The sequence below is a fragment of the Primulina eburnea genome, chromosome 16, assembly GCF_022965805.1.
Source record: "Primulina eburnea isolate SZY01 chromosome 16, ASM2296580v1, whole genome shotgun sequence".
NCBI lineage: Eukaryota > Viridiplantae > Streptophyta > Magnoliopsida > Lamiales > Gesneriaceae > Primulina > Primulina eburnea.
The window spans coordinates 5254264-5273120 of record NC_133116.1 but is presented as its reverse complement, the minus strand read 5'-3'; the positions used below and the strand labels follow the sequence as shown (position 1 = coordinate 5273120).

At 36.5% G+C, this 18857-nt stretch overlaps 4 protein-coding genes across 6 annotated transcripts; 2 read left to right on the top strand and 2 right to left on the bottom strand.

The window, feature by feature from the left end:
• The first annotated feature begins 240 nt into the window (after positions 1-240).
• Positions 241-3678, top strand: LOC140817353 (early nodulin-93-like). The gene is made up of 4 exons (XM_073177004.1): positions 241-531; positions 1804-1865; positions 2806-2881; positions 3269-3678. The coding sequence occupies exons 1-4, from the start codon at positions 417-419 to the stop codon at positions 3352-3354; spliced, it is 339 nt and encodes a 112-aa protein (XP_073033105.1). The 5' UTR covers positions 241-416; the 3' UTR covers positions 3355-3678.
• Positions 3679-4146: 468 nt separating this feature from the next.
• On the bottom strand, positions 4147-8452 carry LOC140816625 (endoribonuclease YBEY, chloroplastic-like). Of its 2 annotated transcripts, none has more exons than XM_073176003.1 (12): positions 7998-8452; positions 7374-7625; positions 7207-7302; positions 6521-6689; positions 6314-6385; positions 6129-6229; positions 5924-6016; positions 5735-5806; positions 5291-5410; positions 5142-5192; positions 4682-4870; positions 4147-4485 (listed from the first exon to the last, which is right to left on the bottom strand). In XM_073176003.1, the coding sequence occupies exons 1-12, from the start codon at positions 8400-8402 to the stop codon at positions 4318-4320; spliced, it is 1788 nt and encodes a 595-aa protein (XP_073032104.1). In that variant the 5' UTR covers positions 8403-8452; the 3' UTR covers positions 4147-4317. The 2 variants fall into 2 exon arrangements, with proteins under 2 accessions (XP_073032104.1, XP_073032105.1); XM_073176004.1 differs by having other exon boundaries at positions 6314-6382; positions 7998-8451.
• Positions 8453-9573: 1121 nt separating this feature from the next.
• On the bottom strand, positions 9574-11594 carry LOC140817026 (mitochondrial import inner membrane translocase subunit TIM17-2-like). Of its 2 annotated transcripts, none has more exons than XM_073176584.1 (2): positions 11471-11594; positions 9574-10421 (listed from the first exon to the last, which is right to left on the bottom strand). In XM_073176584.1, the coding sequence occupies exon 2, from the start codon at positions 10350-10352 to the stop codon at positions 9678-9680; it is 675 nt and encodes a 224-aa protein (XP_073032685.1). In that variant the 5' UTR covers positions 10353-10421; positions 11471-11594; the 3' UTR covers positions 9574-9677. The 2 variants fall into 2 exon arrangements, with proteins under 2 accessions (XP_073032685.1, XP_073032686.1); XM_073176585.1 differs by lacking the exon at positions 11471-11594 and adding an exon at positions 11132-11433.
• Positions 11595-11782: 188 nt separating this feature from the next.
• On the top strand, positions 11783-17079 carry LOC140816375 (casein kinase 1-like protein HD16). Its single transcript, XM_073175598.1, has 16 exons — positions 11783-12434; positions 12935-13066; positions 13146-13219; positions 13325-13394; positions 13489-13544; positions 13635-13706; positions 14477-14571; positions 14666-14732; positions 14826-14955; positions 15040-15258; positions 15359-15510; positions 15587-15761; positions 15910-16000; positions 16087-16244; positions 16322-16510; positions 16610-17079. Exons 1-16 carry the CDS (start codon positions 12096-12098, stop codon positions 16667-16669), a joined length of 2079 nt encoding a protein of 692 aa, XP_073031699.1. The 5' UTR covers positions 11783-12095; the 3' UTR covers positions 16670-17079.
• Positions 17080-18857: the final 1778 nt, after the last annotated feature.

Here is an 18857-nt window from a genome sequence, read left to right as displayed (position 1 = left end):
TTTGTGGTTCTCTCATTTGGATTCATGATTGTTCATACACATCTCTCAATTTATTATTTCGATTGAGTCATATAACCCCTCACTTATATATGGAGGTTTCCCACCATGGATTAACCTTTTTAGAAAAAAAAATGCGACATTTGTAACGAAAATTTACAACTCCAATCCATGCAACAACATTATTTGAACTTTTTTTTAACCCAATTTGATACATATGATAATTAATTCGATGAAAAGTTAGGCAAATCCACGGGGCACGTGCTACTCAAATGTCCGGTCTTTTGCACCGTATTTCAATTTTCTTTTTCTTTCAACTCAATTCGAAGTCCAATTCTGCTTCTCCATTCAGTTTCATTTCCAAGTAAGAACAAATATAGCAAGGACTTTACCATTGAATCTGTTGATTGAAAGAATTTATGGGAATTCCATCAGAAATGAGGGATTTATTGGCGAATAGCAGGAGGAAGTCTTTGGTAATCGCATCGCCCGTCGAAGATGAGAAAGCATTACGCACAAGGCAGTGCACGCAAGGTTCCAAAAAATATTTCTTGATTTTCGAATTTCTCCTTTTGTTGCAAGTTTTTGTGGGAAATTATGGGTTTTCTTAGTATGCAGGAGAACATGTTTTGTAGTGACTTATTCTGCATCCATTTTTTTTTGTTGATCAAAGTGCAAAAGGGCTTCATTTTTGTATAAATATATGTCTTTATTTTCTGGTACTTGCGCTCATGTTGATTGTGGTTGGAAGACGGGGGCGTGTAGAGGCTTGAGGATTTTGTCAGGTTGTGATCCCACGTACGCTCAGCGTTGATGAGGGTCTAATGTCAGCTTCTTTGCTTGGGACTGTAGACTGAAATTGACCAACATTGATTTTCTCGTCGAAACAAGGGACTTCCTTTTGACAAACACCGGTGTTCTCGTTGAAACAGGACGACCTGTGAAAAGCTTTGATACGTTTGCAAAAATATTTGGGCTTCCCTAGGCATTGTTACCATCCCACTTTTGCTCCACAGACAATATTGGGAAGGCTAATAAGCTCGAGAGTCCTAGGATAGTTAGTCTTTTGGGTTGTGTATCTGCTCCACAAACAATAGAGGGATCGCTACTAGCCTAGTAAGATTGAGGGTCCCAAGCTAATCTTTTGGGTGTGGCTTATGATCTAACATAGTAACATCAGAAAAAATTTAGTAACACTGAATTATTGAATTTCATTGGCAATTAGTGGTCGCTTTCTGACTTCGAGAGCGAAAGAGGGAGGATAGAATAAAGATAACTCTGAATTTCCCATATATACGACTATACATTAAAATTGATCGATAGGTAAAAGTTCTCTGTGTATCGTCGCTCGCTTTGTGACGAGACTAAAAATGAAAATTTGCCTTCCATAATTTGCTGTATGTAATCAAATACCCTGTGTGTTTGCCAAATAGTATAAAATATTAAGAGCAGACAGACCCAAACAAGTATGTATTGAACAGCAACATATCTACAAACATTTGATTACAGAAATAAACAAGAAATTTAGATGCAGAGATAATTCAGCAAAGTCCGGCTCCCCTGCTGTTGCACTTCATCCTTTGTTGAGTTTTGGGTTTTAACAGATTTTTGGGGTGTATTTTCATGAATTTCTTGAGTCCATCCACATAGCTGTTTGAATCTTGTGTATTTGTGAATTCTCCGTGGCTAAAATATATTAAAAATTAATCACTGAATAGAAAATATCCCATATTTGAGTTTAGTTATGAATGTGGTTGATGCTAACTTTTGTTTGATATCGCATGTTATTTTTGTTTTAATCTGCAGAAGGAGTGCGAGCAGGAGCCAAAGCTGCTGCAATTGCATGTGTTGTCAGTGCTGTACCTACTGTATGCAAATTTACTCTTTTCAATTGGAATTTGTCTTCTTGGTTTCTATAGTTTTTGTTAAAATGAAAGTCGGATCCCAAAATGTATCAAGGCCCCATAGGCCATAGATTTTGCTTGTGGATATTAACTCTGATGTTATATATGATTTTCTATGTAAGATTATTTAGAACATAAATGAAAACACACTCACGATCTGAAGTGACCACTGAAAAACTGCAACCTCATGTTAGATGTCCCACATCGGTATTATTTTATTGGGATTTATATATATGGTTGGATTAATTAAGTTTTTGGGAGTTGTATATATGTACTTGGAGTCTTGGACAATCCTCCCCTGGTCTTTTTTTGAGTGGAATTAGGTCCAAGTCCATGATTATGACACAGTATCAGAGTTTAGACTCACTATTATGTGTTGGACTGCCCTAACAGGCCATCAACCATTTTTGGGCGTGTGATAGTGATAGCGTATTAGATGTCTCACATCAGATTGATTAAGTTATTGTGAGTTGTAAATATTATCAGATGAATTAAGTTTTGTTATATATATGGTCTTGGACAATCTCATCTCTTGAGCTAGTTTTGGGACACAAACTCGATCTCTTGTTTCTCGATTATTCTGCTACTATGTTCTTATTGCATGTTAGTTTGCTGGAGTTCTTTTGCAATGTTTGATACCGTGATATGTTTGTTATTTCAAATATAAATTTAGATCATAAAACTTAGCTCGTGAAGTTTCAGACTTTTACCACGTTCAAAGTTTATGGTTTCATATCCGTTTGGTCGGTTTATAGTATTTTGAACATCCGTGCTCGTGATGACTTGTATTTGGCAGAGGAAAAGGCTTGAGTGATTTCTGCATACTGACATATTTTGAGAATATAATGTTTGAAGTTTCATGCTCAAGCGTGTTCATATCAAATTCCTCTGACAAATGTTCCAGTTGATAGCTGCTCGGACAATTCCTTGGGCAAAGGCAAATCTCAACTACACTGGTCAGGCACTTGTTATATCTGCAGGTGTGTCGAATTTGATTAATTTTATTGAGTTTTTCGCTTTGTGCGACTTCGGCAGAAATATTCCATGTTTTGTGGTTAAATGCCTTGATTGTCTTTCCATTTTATTCTTCGGAATGCTCATAAGTTTTATAATCACTTGGCTAGGGTTAACTTAAAGATTTCTTGAATATGAAGACGTATTTATGTAACTTAAATTAGAAAAAATGTCACAGCGGAGCTTTACGAACACGAAATTTGTAATGTGACGCGTTCTTGAAAAATAAGGTGTAATATTTCACAATCCTGTAGTGAATATTTGTGCGCTAAATTTGGTTTTGACATCAAAATTTCAAGAATATGGAAACCTATCTTTATCCTTTTTTGTGTTTGTTTACAATTTTTGAACAGCATCCATTGCAGCGTATTTCATCACTGCTGATAAAACCATACTCGAATGCGCAAGAAGAAATGCACATTACAAATCATCCCCTTGAACATTTTTTCTTGAAGGCCCTTTCCGACTTGGAATCAATGAGTTCTCTCTCTCTGTCTCTCTCCAGAATTCTCGTCTTGACTCATATTGGTTTAATGTGTTGTAATTTCGAAGAAACTTACTTACAACGGATCTTTAAACGAGTGAGTACAATCATACTTTGTCATGTGATAATCAATAACATGTTTAGCATATATAGGCTTGTTAAAGTGTTTTGTAAGATTAATTTTTATATATAATATTTTTATGTCGATTCGAAATATCAGGTACGACAATGGTTCTAATCTCACTCATAATATTATCTAGTTTGAAACTTTGTCAATCATTCATTTTTAGCCAATGAACTTATCAATTTTTTTGTGAGAAAGTGTATGAACAAACATTTTTATTTCCAATCTAACCTGACTCAAATGAATCATGTTCGTTTTATTCGGCCGGATCTTCCATATAACAGAAGAGTCGAACTTTTATCTTAACAAGCATATGTAAAGGATTTTCACATAAATTTAACCAACCATAAAGAAACAAGGAATGCGGATGCTTGGGCTAATAACAAGTACTAGCATAGCATAGATATCCATTAAAATTGGAAATTTATGCTATGTATTTTAGTCATTGGGACTAAATATGAATATAAACATAGTTCGAACTGTTTCTTATTTAATCTACAGATACCTATTTGGTATGGTGTATGGTGAACAGTTCTTGTATGGATTCATTTGGTGTATTTTTTTTAAAGCAATTTTTTTTCTAAAATACACTGTTTAACAAGAAATAGCAATTTTCACGACAATAAAAATCACAAAGTTTTATTCATTTAAAATCAATCTGTGTTGTACAAAACTTTAATGACAATGCCATAAATCAAAAAATTACCCTCTTTCCCAATCGTAAAAGAATATGGATTGATCCCTGAGAAGGTGAACATTTCACATTGCACCTTGATATTTGAATTAACAAGTACTTAGAATGCATAGCGATATATAGCATCAGCCACTCCATCTTCGTCGTTGCTGATTCCAATCACATTTGCCGCGTCTTTAGCCTTCTTGGATCCGTTACTCAAAGCAACGCCAAGAGAAGCCAACTCGAGCATTTCGACGTCATTTTCACCATCACCGATAGCCATGACCTAATACAGGTAACAATAATAATGGGTATAAAATATTGTGTAGGACCGAAAATTATAATTGTTGATGGCAGTACAACTTATATTTTCTCCAACTGTACATCGGCTCATATTCCACCTTTTGATCGCTTTATCATATTGACAGCCACGTGGTATAGCATGGCAACTGATTTATGGTCATGATGTCTAGTGGGCATACCTCATTTGGTGTCACGTTTAAATGATCAAGCAACATTCTGATTCCGCTTCCTTTTGACGTTCCTGAGGGAACAATTTCAAGCATGTCTGGTACAGCTTGGACAACAGACGCAAGATCTCCAGTTGCTTCAGCCCAGAATGGTCGCAAGGTAGTCGACACTCCCTCCGCAGTGTCCAAGAAAATAAGTTTCTGTGATTGCATAGTCATGTCGAGATGAGGTATATTGATCAATGGATTTAAATTGGAAAGTTTTGAGAAAAAAGACCAAACTCAAGTTACATCGCGTGAGAGTGGGTCAACCAAAAAATCAAAAGACGGAATTAAATCAAAATAGGAATCAAGCCGAGGTGACAAAGACACATGACAAGAAGTTGCATGCACCCTCATACAAAGGTATAAGCTTATGCACAATTAGTGACGCCATAATTGATTGACCGATATGTTGAAATTTTGAACGCACCTGTATTTCCACACCTTCCAGTAGCTGTTCAACTGAAGTTATAATCTCTGCCTGTCCAAAAATTTTCCATGAAACACACTTTCAAGAAAACATGCACATTCCTAAATAAATAAGGGCAGCAAGAATGGCATAATAAACAAACCAGATACCTTTGGCTCGTGATATAAGGTATGAAGTGTGTCCACCAAAGGGTGTTCAAACAATGTTAAGCATCGGTCCTCACTGAAGGCAATAAGAGGAATTTTTTGTTGGGCAGAGTACAGAAGCGCCTGAAATATACGACTCATGAAGACATTGGCAACGTCTTACGGTTTTGGCATAATTGATGATTTTTGGCAACCAGACAAAAATAGCAACTGGAATATATATTCAGTTTCAAATTTAGAAAGTTAGGTATGTGAAGAGACACTGCGAAGAACAAATAGAAGACATGCGCTTATATTGGGAAAACTAATTCCACACATCAAACATGTTGGTGGAATCTTGTTACATTCCAACTTCATAACTACCCTTAGATAGGAGGTGGATAACCTTCAGCAGGAGACATACAAGAGCCAAACTAGAATTCCACAAGCAGGCAAATGAGTATTTACCTCCCTGCAGACACCTGGATCCAAATTCCTTCTAAATATTTCTCGGCCTTGTCTCCCATAGACAAGCAACCCCTGCAAGCATGAGAAAATAAATAAAAATATTAGGACAATGCCGCACTCTAACAGTGCATGATGATAAGAAGTTATAGACCTTCTGTGCTGAAAGAAATAAAATGTTAAGATTCAGACCTGTACAAAAACCCCAGGAGAAAACTCTGAGATGATGCCAAATTTTCCAGCTAAATTTACCATCTTCAGAATATTGATTACAGCCGGACGAGTCTGCTCCCAGCATCAGAGATAAAAAAGACCATTTGTATTAGCCAAACAAACCCTATCCCAAAGTTCAATAGCATATATAGTCCAGAAAGAAGCTACACTTTTTTGCTCTTACTTTTCCAGTAGCTATCACCACTTTCACCCCCCTTGACGTTGCTTCTTTCAATGCTTCTGCATTTGCTGAGGAAATTTGACTTTTGCTGTTGAGCAGTGTACCTTATGTTAACAATTAAAAATGCATGGGTAAACATTAGTCTGAATGTAAATATATTATTAAAGGCCCTCAGTATAACATCTTACCATCCATGTCACAGAAGATATAGCTATATTTCGGTTTATAAAATCGGAGACTGCCTTCTCTCTTCCTGTCTTTTGACAATTCAGAAATAAATTTTTATATGGGATATCAGAGAGAGAAATATAGTCCTTAATGGAAAACTACGGTGCTCACCAAAGAAAGTTAACTCGAAAAGACACAAAGCGTATAATTGCACTTAGGTAAATTACCATCTAAATGATCAAAATGAGGACTCTCATTTGCTCCTGCACTTTGAATTAATCCTTTCCCCTTCCATCCAAGACCGTTCAAAAGTAGTTCCTCCTCTCTCACCATTTCTTCTTCCGCCTCGTCACTTAACTCGTGATCAAATCCCAAAAGATGCAGCAATCCATGAACCTTAAGGGATACAAAAATTACTGGCGGGCATGGACAACTAAATTAACACAAGAAAATACAACAAAATACCTTGAAAGGGACACATTCCGAACCCAAACTTTTTCCAAATCATTGAATTCAAGAAGGTTTTGAAATTATTGATTCAAACTTCACTAACATATTTGCCCTTTTTTTTGTGGAAAAATATTAATATTTCCCAGCCCTTTTCTGATAAAAAAGTATGCTTTTATTTCACTTGTAAAATTGATAATCCTCTACTTATACGAGAAATGGTCTGTCTCTTTTCCATGTAAAAAACTCTTCATCTTTCACTAAACACACCACAAAACTATTCTTCCCCAATTCTCAAGGAAGCAAGCATCACACAACTACAAAATAAATCACTCTGAGAAAGGCAATCCAGTCCATACCACAACAAATCCTAATAAACAATAAACAAATAGGGCACCATTTAACTTCTAATCGTTCACAAGTTGCCAATAAGTTACCATGTTAAAAATGTGTAAAATTAACCAACCACGAGGATGCGTATTTCATCAATAAGAGTGTGCCCTCTCTCCTCTGCTTGCCGTGCAGCTGTCTCTACAGATATTACAATATCACCCAACATTAGCTGCAAAAAAACCGATGCTGGTCAGGTTAGTCTCACAGGTTTATTGTCCCATAAGAGAATAGGTCACTAACAATTGGAAGATCGAGTTCAGGGATATGTTGGGACATTGAGAGGACATCGGTAGCATGATCTTCATCTCTCCATTCTTTGTTAAGTTTTTGAATAAACTCATCATTACAAAGAAGTACCGATAACTCAACACTCTCAAAACCGCCAACATCTGATATCGCGTTGTCTCTTGTGTTGTATTCTGAGTTGCTTAGACTCTGAAATGCTAACTTCATGGCCATTGGAACATTAAGACGCAACATTTCTGCTATGTCCTGCAATATGAATCAAGATTAGTGACAACAGAATGAATCAATCAACCGATAAGATATTACCATAAGCATCTGCAATTGCCATGGTGTACCAAAAACCACTCATTTCAGAAGTGTGAATCCCCCACAATGGCAAATATGATTACATAAATCCACGAGGAAAAACGCGCATTCAGAATATGTACGGTGCACACACCCCTAAATTGCAGACAAACACATGGAGAACGAAACTGCAATAAACACACACCATTGATTGAGACGCATTAGGGGGTAAGAAGTCATTTTAGTACAGTAACAGATGTAAAAAGAAGTAATGACAGTGATACATTGAATACGCTGCGGCGTATACACATAAAACGAGTATATATGAAATACCAGAGTTTCAGGATCCTCGGGTAGCTGTTCTTCGAGGCAAATTTTAACACTGAGCTCAAGCTCCTTCTCCTTTTTCTTCTTCGTGGCATTCACTCTTCTGCTGCGAACTTTCCGATAATCCCGACGCGACGCCGCGGCAGCTACCGCAGTTTTTTCAATTTTCCACCTGAATCCTCGTGAGATGCTCAAGCGATCATCACAGCCAATTCCCCTCCTTCCGGAAATCGATGCAGTCTCCAAGAGTGCCGCAATAGCATGAAAACGAAGACGAGGAGACGAAAATGGAAGTTTCGAATGGAGAGCAACGGCTACGGGCATGAATCGTGAGAGAATACGCGCCTCCATTGAGGAGACAGCGGCGGGGAAGAGGCGGGCGCGGAGGAGAGGCGGGAGACGAGCACACATTCAGCAGTCGCCAGCCCTTTCTCTTGAATACAAAGTTATATACACTCACATTGCTTTGTAAATTTATTTGTATCACGAAATTGGATGGAACAAAATCGATGCAGATAAAAAAGAACATCGAAATGACAACATTGCCCCTCGAATTTTGAAAATATACGTTATATTTTTTTTTAAAGAAAACATTCCCATGAATTGTGTGAGGCGAGAGACACCACTATCGCAGCCATCCCTCTACGTGGTAATAACAGGACGGGACTCGACACATTTTATATAAAATCAAAATATGATAATAATTAATAAATTATTAATAATACTAATAATTAAAGATAATATTACAATTTAAATCTAATATTCCATAGATGTAAGATAAATAATAATGATTTGATTGATGCAAGATAAATAATTATTATATGGATAAATAATATAACAAAGTAAACATGAGATATGAATTATGATAGATAAATTATCAAAAATTACTTACATATATCACGTTTAACATCTATTCAAGTTAATATCTATATTGGCTCCGTCATTTGCTTCTACTTCTTACTCACAGGCCATATAGATGATTAAACGGATATTAGATCACCCATGATCGATACTATGACTCATCGTCGTTATTTTGATAGTCGCATGTTCAATTTCATATACTATGCATGTCGTCTCACACGAGCAGCATATCCATAGTTCCAAAGTAAAACGACTATTACAACAAGTTCCTTGTTAGACACCACTCGATGGCTAATTTCATGAGTTCTAAGTTTGTTGGAGCATAAGCCTTCAACTCGCGACTCCACATCTCAGATCAGACTATTTAGTGTTCACCGGAAAATGAGATCTTATGCCAATATCTAAATAATATTTATCAATATACGTGAAATTCACATTTTTTTTAAACAGACTCCACACATGAAATAAATGTCTGTCTAGAATGAAATATTCCGAGCTCACTAAAATATGGAAATCTTCACTCTCTTCCGGTAAGGATAGAATATGTTAATGTATGTCATATTGATATCAGTTCATTGACACTGCGGTGACGTCCTTCTAAAAGAATTTTAAAAATTTTAATTAGTAAAAAGGTTCGAGCGATATTGAAGGAAATGAATTCAAAAGTTGAGTTTTTCAAATATTATATCATAAATTTAGTTATTATTAACAAGATAATGTGAAATGAAGGGTTTACCATAAGAAATATCAAACCCCGGAGCACCTCGTTACAGATGTAAAACACGATAAATGAACAGTCTCGTTTACCAGAAAATGCCTCTAGAATTATTTGTAATCAAATGATGGTGGTGTTGGGGCATCAAAACTCTCCAAGACCTTTGTCTTGCTTTCATCACTAGTACCTTTCTCTTCCTTCCCACCACCAAAAAGGCCACCTAACCATGAAGAAGATGAAGATGCCGGAGATCCAGATCCCGAGCTCTCAATATTTGCAGGAGCTTGACCGGGAATTTGACCCATTGAATATCCAGGCATACCAGGAACATTTGGTAGTGGCTCCTCCATTCCTGGAAAATTCTGAGGTGCACTCATGACTTTATTTAACATTATTCCAGCTCCCTCGATCAGAGCAAGTAAGATACCACCAAACATAGCTGAACGTGAAGCAGCACCTAATCCCTGACGCATCTGTAGAAAGCCTCCTGTTGCGGCACCAGCAATGATCGAGTTCCAAGGATCCTCTTTCTGGCGGAGGTAGACCATTGTGCAATCAAATGTAGAAAAGAGTCCACCCCAAACAGCAAAACTACCACCAATACGAGGTGCATTCATTCGAACAGCTTGAGTTCCACCAATAAGACGCTCGCCTTTTGGGGAGTTGTAGATGCCCTTCAAGAAATGGAAAGCTGAACCACCAACAGCACCCATGCCAAATGCTCCCCCAACATCATCAAGGATACGATCGGGGCAGGGTTCTCGTGATGTTTCTGGAGTTCCCATGGATCAATCGCAAGGCGGAGTAAAAAGGAAATGAAGTTAACAGCTATTAAAGGATACAGCTCAGGCTACCTGCAGAGAAAGCAACTTGCTATGACCTTGTTGCTACCATTTAACACAAACTCTTTAGCAGCCAATCCAAATCTTTAGCAGATAGTTATAAAATTTTAACCAGTAGGATGATGACCATATGTGTGAGGAAAGCTAAAATCAGGAAAAACATGTCTTCCAAGATTATTCGTGACTCCAACTCCCCTAATAACTGATTAACCCACCACCACCACCACCACCCAAAAACATTATTATAATATGGACAGCATTAGTCACGTAAGTCCACAAAATAACACTAAACTAAGGTAGTGTTTGCAGATACGTCAAAAAAGTGATTATGGCTTTTTCTTTATAGAATTTTGCACATTTGTAATAGAAAAGTTCATAATCACTTTTTTAAAAATATTTGCAGACAACACGGAAGCAATTTTCTGCAGCACCTCAACTAAAGTCTTTGAATTCTTTATATTATTTCAACACTTTTGCTTGTGTCAGATTTATGACAAAAAATCCTAGGATCAAGATAGTTTTTTAGCACCAATGAAAAAAAATAAAGATAGTTATTTAGCATGTATTTCACCAAATATACATCAGTAGAAGTATCACTAGGGTTTTCCACATTCAATTCTAGATCGTTCCCTACCTTCGTCAACCTGAAAAAATTGTACGTATCCCATGAAACCCAGAAATTTAATCGAGAACACATTTCGTTTTTTAATAGAAAAATTTACAAATTTATCCATTTGAGGTGGGATGACAGCAACTGGTCCACTCCAATATGGATATTTGCAATAACATGGGGGGAAGCAAGAGCCAACACTGACCTAGCCAAATAATTATACAGAACCTGGAATTTCACATAAATCATCAAAATTTATCATTCATCCACTGTCTTAATATCATTAAACGTCGAAATAAACATCAACAAAGAGCTAAAATCTAAAATCTAAAATCAACTCATAAAAATATAAAACACACACTTAATCAAAATCAAGCCTTTTCAGTCACAGACTACGCAACCAGAACATAATAGTGAACGAAAAAATTTCGAAACAAAAATCAGGTCTTACCTTGAATTCTCGCGGTGTAGGTGGCTGCTCTTTCGTGTGTAGAAGGAAAGGGTTGAAAGGACGAGCAAATAGCTGAACCACGTCTAGTTAAACAATTGGGCCTATTTCTATGGAAGCCCATAATTGTTTGGGCCAAAATAAATTGAACATGCAATCCAAGCTAAATACAGATTTGTAATTGGGCTAATCATTGGATTGGCTAAGCTCGAAAAAAAAAAGGTCAATGGCCCAGTGAAACCACCACACCCGAAGTTTATCCCATTTATTTATTTAATTAATATTATATTATTTCATGAGAGGAGCATGTTTTGTACTTTGTCATCTTTCTTGATATACACCACTATTTCGTTCAACTTGTTTCGAGCCACTCCCTGCCCTAAATCCCAAATTCTCTCTCATTTTTGTAACATTTTCGAAATCTACTTGTTCACACGTATGCATGTTCATCGGGTTTCATATAATCAGTCGTCAACTATCGATTGGTTATTGATTGCCTAGTTCTTTACAATTTCTTTTCTGTTTTTGTGAAACTTTAACATTGTATTTGGGGTCTGAGGGAGTAACCTCGGTTTTGATGAAGAATTATTCATGGGATTCATGAAAGAGTTGATGGGTTTTCGTAGATATGCCTCAACTGCGTAGCGGAGCGCGCCTAGGACGCCAACCAGCTGCTGCTCGACTCGACCCGTGCCAGGATACGCAAGTGCATGTGTTTGTACGGAGAACCAGGCGGATTGCAGGGAAAAAAGATAAGGATAAGGAAGTTGTGGTTAAGGGTGAGGTAAATGCTGCCGGTGTTTTGACGGGAACGACGTCGGATAAGGCGGTAGATAGTAACAGAGTAGAGGAAGTGAAAGAAGAGGTAGGGGGAAAGAAGATGGCTGAGAATGGTAGTGGTGTGCGTGGCAGTGATAAGGGTGTGGGACCCGAGGATGAGGGAACTACCGCTCCTCTTCCTGGAAGGGTTGGTGAAATGTTGTTTTAATTATTCTTTTGTGCATGGGTATTGTGTGCGTGCATTGGCTTTTGGAGATTTGATTTTATGGAGTTTTTTTTTTTGTGGGTAATAAGTGAACGTTGAGGTGTCTGAGAGATGGAGTAGATAATTAAATGAGGACTTAAGATCTGGCTCTAATTAAATGAGGACTTAAGATCTGGCTCTAATATCTTGTCTGGGTGGCTGATATGGTTGTTACACTTGTTCTAATAATATGCATCATATTGTTGCTGTTATTAACTTTGTGCAAAGGTTACAACTTTTTGGCTTTAGTGAGATGTTAGTTAAGGGACACTGCTTGATGTTTTTTATTAGGAAGCTATGACATGCAATAAATAAGTTTCATTTATCTTCTAATTCAGTTTATTTTAGTGATGGTTTCAGTTCAACTTCATGAAGAATTCAGCATAAGACCTATTGATTCTTTGCAGTGTCTGAGTTAATTAAATCTGCTTTATCCTCAACAGGTTCAGGTTGGTGGTTCTCCAGCTTATAAAGTTGAGAGGAAACTGGGGAAAGGAGGGTTTGGGCAAGTTTATGTTGGTCGCCGAATCAATCCTCCAAATCCTAATGAAAGAACAGGTTCAGGAGCTGTAGAGGTATATACTTAGCATCCCGGCACTATTTTCTGCAGCTTTGATTTTTGTTTGTGTGACGGGACATTCTTTTGTTTCTTAGGTTGCTATGAAATTTGAGCACCGGAGCAGCAAAGGCTGTAATTATGGACCACCACACGAGTGGCAAGTCTATAAGTGAGTGATTTCATTTTACTTTCTCTACTTCTCTGTTACTAATTTTCTATATTTCTCTTCCATGAGATGTTAAAGAATTGAACTAAATCACTATTTTGGATTTAGTGCACTCGGTGGCAGTCATGGCATTCCAGATGTACATTTCAAGGGACGGCAAAATGACTACTATATAATGGTGGATTATTTAATCTCCTGTAAAGAGTTTTTTCCATGTCTTTTCTTTTCATTTTTCCCTCTAAGGTAAAATAAAGTAATTTTTCTTTTTACAGATCATGGATATGCTTGGTCCTAGTTTATGGGATATCTGGAACAACAATTCCCACATGTATGTCTCCTATGCAATCGATGATTTGTATAACTTTTGGCTTTTGTCTTTATATGACTTGCATGTAACACCACCATGTCTCTTTTGCAGGATGTCTATTGAAATGGTGGCGTGCATTGCCATTGAAGCCATCTCCATTTTAGAGAAGTTACATTCTAGGGGGTAATCTCTTCAAATTACCTTTAGTCTTTACTTAAAAATGATGACAATAATTGGTTTTAACTTGGAAGTTTTGGGGAACATTTTGGGGGCGAATATTTTCAGAAAATTAAATCTTTATTTTATGTTGATTTGTGAAAATGAAATTGTTTCTGGAGATGCCAATTCATGACGGAAATGGTAAATAAAGTTATTTGAGGATTTAGAATTTTGAATAAATTTGTTGTTAAAATATAATAGGCTAACATAGTAATTTTTGAAAATGATGAAAAGTTTGGTTAAACAAATGGATATATTGGGAGATGCGAATAGGATGGAAATATTGTTCTGGTAAAATAAAATAAAATAAAAAATCAATGGTGGTTTCTGTTTTTATTTGGGGGACAAAAAATTGTTTCTGGGGAAAAAAAAAGTCGCGGATGTTTCGTTTTGCATTTTTCCAATTATAGGGGAGATTAATTTAGTTAGTACTGAAAGATTATATTTGCATCTTTTAGAGAGTGGTGTAGGTATTGTTAAGTGCTAGCATTGTTTATGGGAGAGGCTGAGACTTATATACAACTAGCACAAAACTTAAGAACTCGTAGCTGGATCTTAGAAAATTTAATGTTTTGGGACTAGAAATCTGTAGTTGGATATTTATTGAGCTAATAGTTGATTTGGAAGAAAATCAATTAATGTCCCTGTTGGAGAGTTACGATCATGCGCCATAGAGTTTAATCATCTTGTCTTGGTTTAAAAAATCTCATTAATATTATCCCTTTTTTCTTCAGATATGTTCATGGGGATGTAAAGCCAGAAAACTTTTTGCTTGGTCCACCTGGTACACCCGACGAGAAAAGGCTCTTTTTGGTTGACCTTGGATTGGGTAATTATCTGTCAAACAGTAGCATATTTATGATAACGTAAGCTGTAGATATAAGCAAGACATATTTACTTGTGCTACCCTTATGAAATTTCAGCCACCCGTTGGCGTGATACTTCGTCTAGCCTGCATGTTGACTATGATCAACGGCCAGACATGTTCAGGTTAAGTTTTTTGTTGTTTTCCCATTTCTGATGATATTTTATGCTATTTCAAATCAATGGTCATGTTTATGCTTGAAAATTTTGGGTTTTCAGGGGAACCGTGCGATATGCAAGTGCGCATGCCCATCTCGGAAGAACTGGAAGCCGTAGAGACGATTTGGAGTCCCTTGCTTATACTCTCATTTTTCTTCTACGTGGTCGTCTTCCTTGGCAGGGGTTCCAGGTCGGCAGTTGTGGCTCAAAAAGTATGTTTGTTGACTATTTCTATTTTGTTAGCGATTCTTATACATTTGGTGCTTTTATTTAGGGCGAGAATAAAGGCTTCCTTGTGTGCAAAAAGAAGATGTCGACCTCTCCCGAAGCTCTTTGTTGCTTCTGCCCTGCACCTTTCCGACAGTTTGTTGAGTATGTTGTGAACTTAAAATTTGATGAAAAGCCTAATTACGCAAAGTACATCTCCCTCTTTGATGGAATAGTTGGTCCAAATCCCGTCATCAGGCCAATCAACACTGAAGGTGCTCAGAAGGTATTTTTGAATTTCTCGTATTATTTTGTGGATATTATTCATAAATTTGTTCATTTTGATTTTTTTCTCGCGGCCCATTTTTTTTCTAATCTTATTGAAGCTCATATATCAAGTGGGACAAAAGAGAGGACGACTTATGTTGGGCGAGGATGACGGTGGTGATGATGAGCAACCAAAGAAAAAGGTCCGTATGGGAATGCCCGCCACACAATGGATTAGCGTGTATAATGCTCGACGCCCTATGAAGCAAAGGTAGCATTAATGGCTTAAGTTTCATCCTCTATTTTTCATTGGAACAGTAGTTATATCTTACATTTTCTCCTTTTAGATATCACTACAATGTTGCAGACACGAGGCTTGCTCAGCATATTGAGAAAGGAAACGAGGATGGCCTATTTATTAGCTCCGTGGGATCTTGTTTAAATCTATGGGCGCTGATAATTGATGCTGGAACTGGATTTAGTGATCAACTTTATGAACTTTCACCCCATTTTCTTCACAAGGTTTCTTCTTTTATGTACTTCCAGTCTGGTTTTAAATCTTTACATGTCACACCAGCTCAATTGGAAATTAATACGAGCAATGGCTGAATAATTGAATTCAAAACTGTGTATTGACCTGATCTCGTACCTTTAATTATATTGTCATTAGGAATGGATAATGGATAAGTGGGAGAAGAATTTCTACATCAGTGCAATAGCAGGGGCGGACAACGGGAGCTCGTTAGTAATTATGTCTAAAGGTTGGTTTCACAAATCACAATCCGATAATTTGTACATTTGCTACTATTACAGGCGGTTAAGCTCGAGTTTTACTTTTGAAATACAGGTACCCAGTATTTGCAACAATCATATAAAGTTAGCGAATCATTTCCATTCAAGTGGATCAATAAAAAATGGCGGGAGGGATTCTATGTCACCGCCATGGCTACTGCAGGGTCCAGATGGGCAATTGTTATGTCTAGGGGGGCAGGGTTTTCCGATCAGGTTCATGTTTGTTATGTATACCAGTTTATCGAACCCGAAAGAATGCATTTTCATTGTATCTATTTGTTAAACTATAGGTTGTGGAGTTGGACTTTCTTTATCCTAGTGAAGGTGTTCATAGAAGGTGGGAAGCTGGGTACCGTATCACTTCGATGGCAGGGACGACAGATCAGTCGGCTCTTGTTCTTAGCATGCCCCGGAGAAAACCCACAGATGAAACACAGGAGACCCTTCGAACTTCTGCTTTTCCGAGTGTACATGTCAAGGTTGACAATTTTTCTAATCATATATCTTTTTTTTCTCGTTATTCCTGCATTTATCCCCAATGATCGATTCTTGAAACCTGAAAACACCTTTACTTTCAGGAGAAATGGGCAAAAAATCTCTACATCGCATCCGTTTGCTATGCAAGAACCGTATCTTGAAACATGAAATTTTTGTCCTATCTATTGAAGTTCGTGTATCTATCGAACTCTCCTCTCTTCATTTTCGTCAAAGCGGGCTGTAGATGATGGATTTTTGTTAACCGGAGGAAAGAAGAATCACCATTCTTCCATCAGCCTCGGAGTCCGCTGTTTGTGCAGACCAAAGTTGTTAGCCTATGCTTACTCTTAGCATCAAAATTACGTTACACTGACCTGCAATTTTCTAAATGGTTTAGGCAGTGATAGATTTGCATTCATTTTTTTAGAAAAGTTTGTGTAATGTTTTGAACCAACAATTGTTTGAAGATAAGAAAAAGAGCGCATAGGCTCATATTAATGTTTGGTGGTGATAAGCCAGATTTTTGCAATGGAGGCTCCAATTTATCATTTAAATTCCCCTTTCAGTTTCACTTTCCTATTTTCACGACGAGTTATATTCTATTTTTGTCATTAATAAGATCCAAACTTAAAATTCATTCTTGTTTAAGAGTGGACGGTTATGATTTATTTGGTACTGATGTCTCAAGTTCAAGACGATTTGAGATCTAATTATAACTTTTTTTTTTCATATGATCAAGCTAGGTCAATCAAGTGATTTTAGGTCAGCTGCCAATTTCCTTGCAAGATTCGTTCTCTTGTTTCAGATAAGTTGTGAATAGGGAATTCTTTTATAGTGAAAGAAGTTAGGACGATTTGAAATCTAATTATAACAAACCGTTATTTGGTAATGATGTTTTAAGTTCAGGACGATTTGAGATCTAATTATAACAAACCGAGACGGGAGATTAACAAAATTGTTCCTTTGTTGAGAAAGTTGAGTTATTTCCTTTCTTTGTGAGTGGTATTATCAAATCTACTACTCTTCCTTTTTACGCTAAAAATAACATAATATATGATATTTATGAATAAAGTTACCAATACTAGTTTTTCTAAGACAAGTGTTTAGCTCATACATGATTCGAATTCCCAATTCACGTGATTTGTCCCACAATAATATTTTAATATTTGAACATGGCAACATATATTCTTTTTTTAAAAAAATTACTAAATTAAGAGTAAATTTATTCCATTTGGCCAATTTCTGTAGATTTGATTAGGGGTGGTGGACCATAAATTCGTAGTGGTGACACGGGCATAACTTCATCTTCTTGCATAAAAATTGACCATTAAATAGAATCAAATTTATTTATTCAAATGTTCGATTTTTTTAAAAATCATTATTGGAAGATGCTAATTGGCACACCTTTGTTCCATAGGCAAAAACTTGTGTAATAAGGATCTCACGGGTCGTATTTGTGAGACAGACCTCTTATTTGGGTCATCCATTAAAAAATAGTACTTTTTATGCTAATATTACTTTTTATTGTGAATATCGGTAGAGTTGACCCGTCTCACAAATAAAGATTCGTGAGACCATCTCACAGGAGAACTACTCTTGTTCCATATTGCTGGTTGGTAATTAGTTGAATTTTAATAGTGAAAATATTTTTATATGCAAATTACATATTTATTATTCTAAAGCGTGCGTAATTTAACCGAAGTAATATTTATAAATTACTAATTCGATTATCATTGATTGCGAGAAGTGAAATTATTAAAAAAAAAATTAGTTGCTGTAATAACTCCCGTCTTTTATTTTCAATAATGCAATCACATGAAAATTTCACTTCAATTAAAATATATATGTTATGTCTAGTGTATTCATTCATGTTGTATAATCTTGTGACTTATGGTTCGTAAATTCGAAGTAATGTAACTTTCGATTTTTAAGGAAATATATTTTATATATTCGATGTTAATTTATCGATCGAATTCGAGATTATGTATATCTTAATTAATTTGTAGGAAGTAATACCTTGATAGAAAGCATTTTCATAGTACACCTTTTGCATGCACCCGATTACAATGTACTGCATGAAGGTAAAAACTTGCGTGATACGATTTCACAGGTCGTATTTATGAGACAGATCTCTTATTTGGGTCATCCATGAAAAAATATTACTTTTTTTTATGAATATGGGTAGGGTTGACCCGTCTCATAGATTATGATTCGTGAGATGGTCTCACATGAGACTCACTCTTGCATGAAATATGAATTAGAATAGAAATAATAACAAATATGATTAATTTAGTGAAAATAATGACAATACAAGCAGATGCCTACTTTCACTAGGGAACGAACAAATCG

Bases quoted from the DNA above. Each gene is read 5' to 3' on its own strand.
- LOC140817353 (XM_073177004.1), top strand. From the start codon at position 417: ATGGGAATTCCATCAGAAATGAGGGATTTATTGGCGAATAGCAGGAGG. The intron at 532-1,803 runs GTTCCAAAAAAT...TTTAATCTGCAG, and splicing joins CACAAGGCAGTGCACGCAAG to AAGGAGTGCGAGCAGGAGCC. The intron at 2,882-3,268 runs GTGTGTCGAATT...ATTTTTGAACAG, and splicing joins GGCACTTGTTATATCTGCAG to CATCCATTGCAGCGTATTTC.
- LOC140816625 (XM_073176003.1), bottom strand. From the start codon at position 8,402: ATGTGTGCTCGTCTCCCGCCTCTCCTCCGCGCCCGCCTCTTCCCCGCC. The intron at 7,303-7,373 runs GTTAGTGACCTA...GTTTTTTTGCAG, and splicing joins CTGAACTCGATCTTCCAATT to CTAATGTTGGGTGATATTGT. The intron at 5,193-5,290 runs GTATCTGGTTTG...ATTTTTGGACAG, and splicing joins CCTTATATCACGAGCCAAAG to GCAGAGATTATAACTTCAGT.
- LOC140817026 (XM_073176584.1), bottom strand. From the start codon at position 10,352: ATGGGAACTCCAGAAACATCACGAGAACCCTGCCCCGATCGTATCCTT.
- LOC140816375 (XM_073175598.1), top strand. From the start codon at position 12,096: ATGCCTCAACTGCGTAGCGGAGCGCGCCTAGGACGCCAACCAGCTGCT. The intron at 13,545-13,634 runs GTATGTCTCCTA...TCTCTTTTGCAG, and splicing joins TGGAACAACAATTCCCACAT to GATGTCTATTGAAATGGTGG. The intron at 15,259-15,358 runs GTATTTTTGAAT...ATCTTATTGAAG, and splicing joins ACACTGAAGGTGCTCAGAAG to CTCATATATCAAGTGGGACA.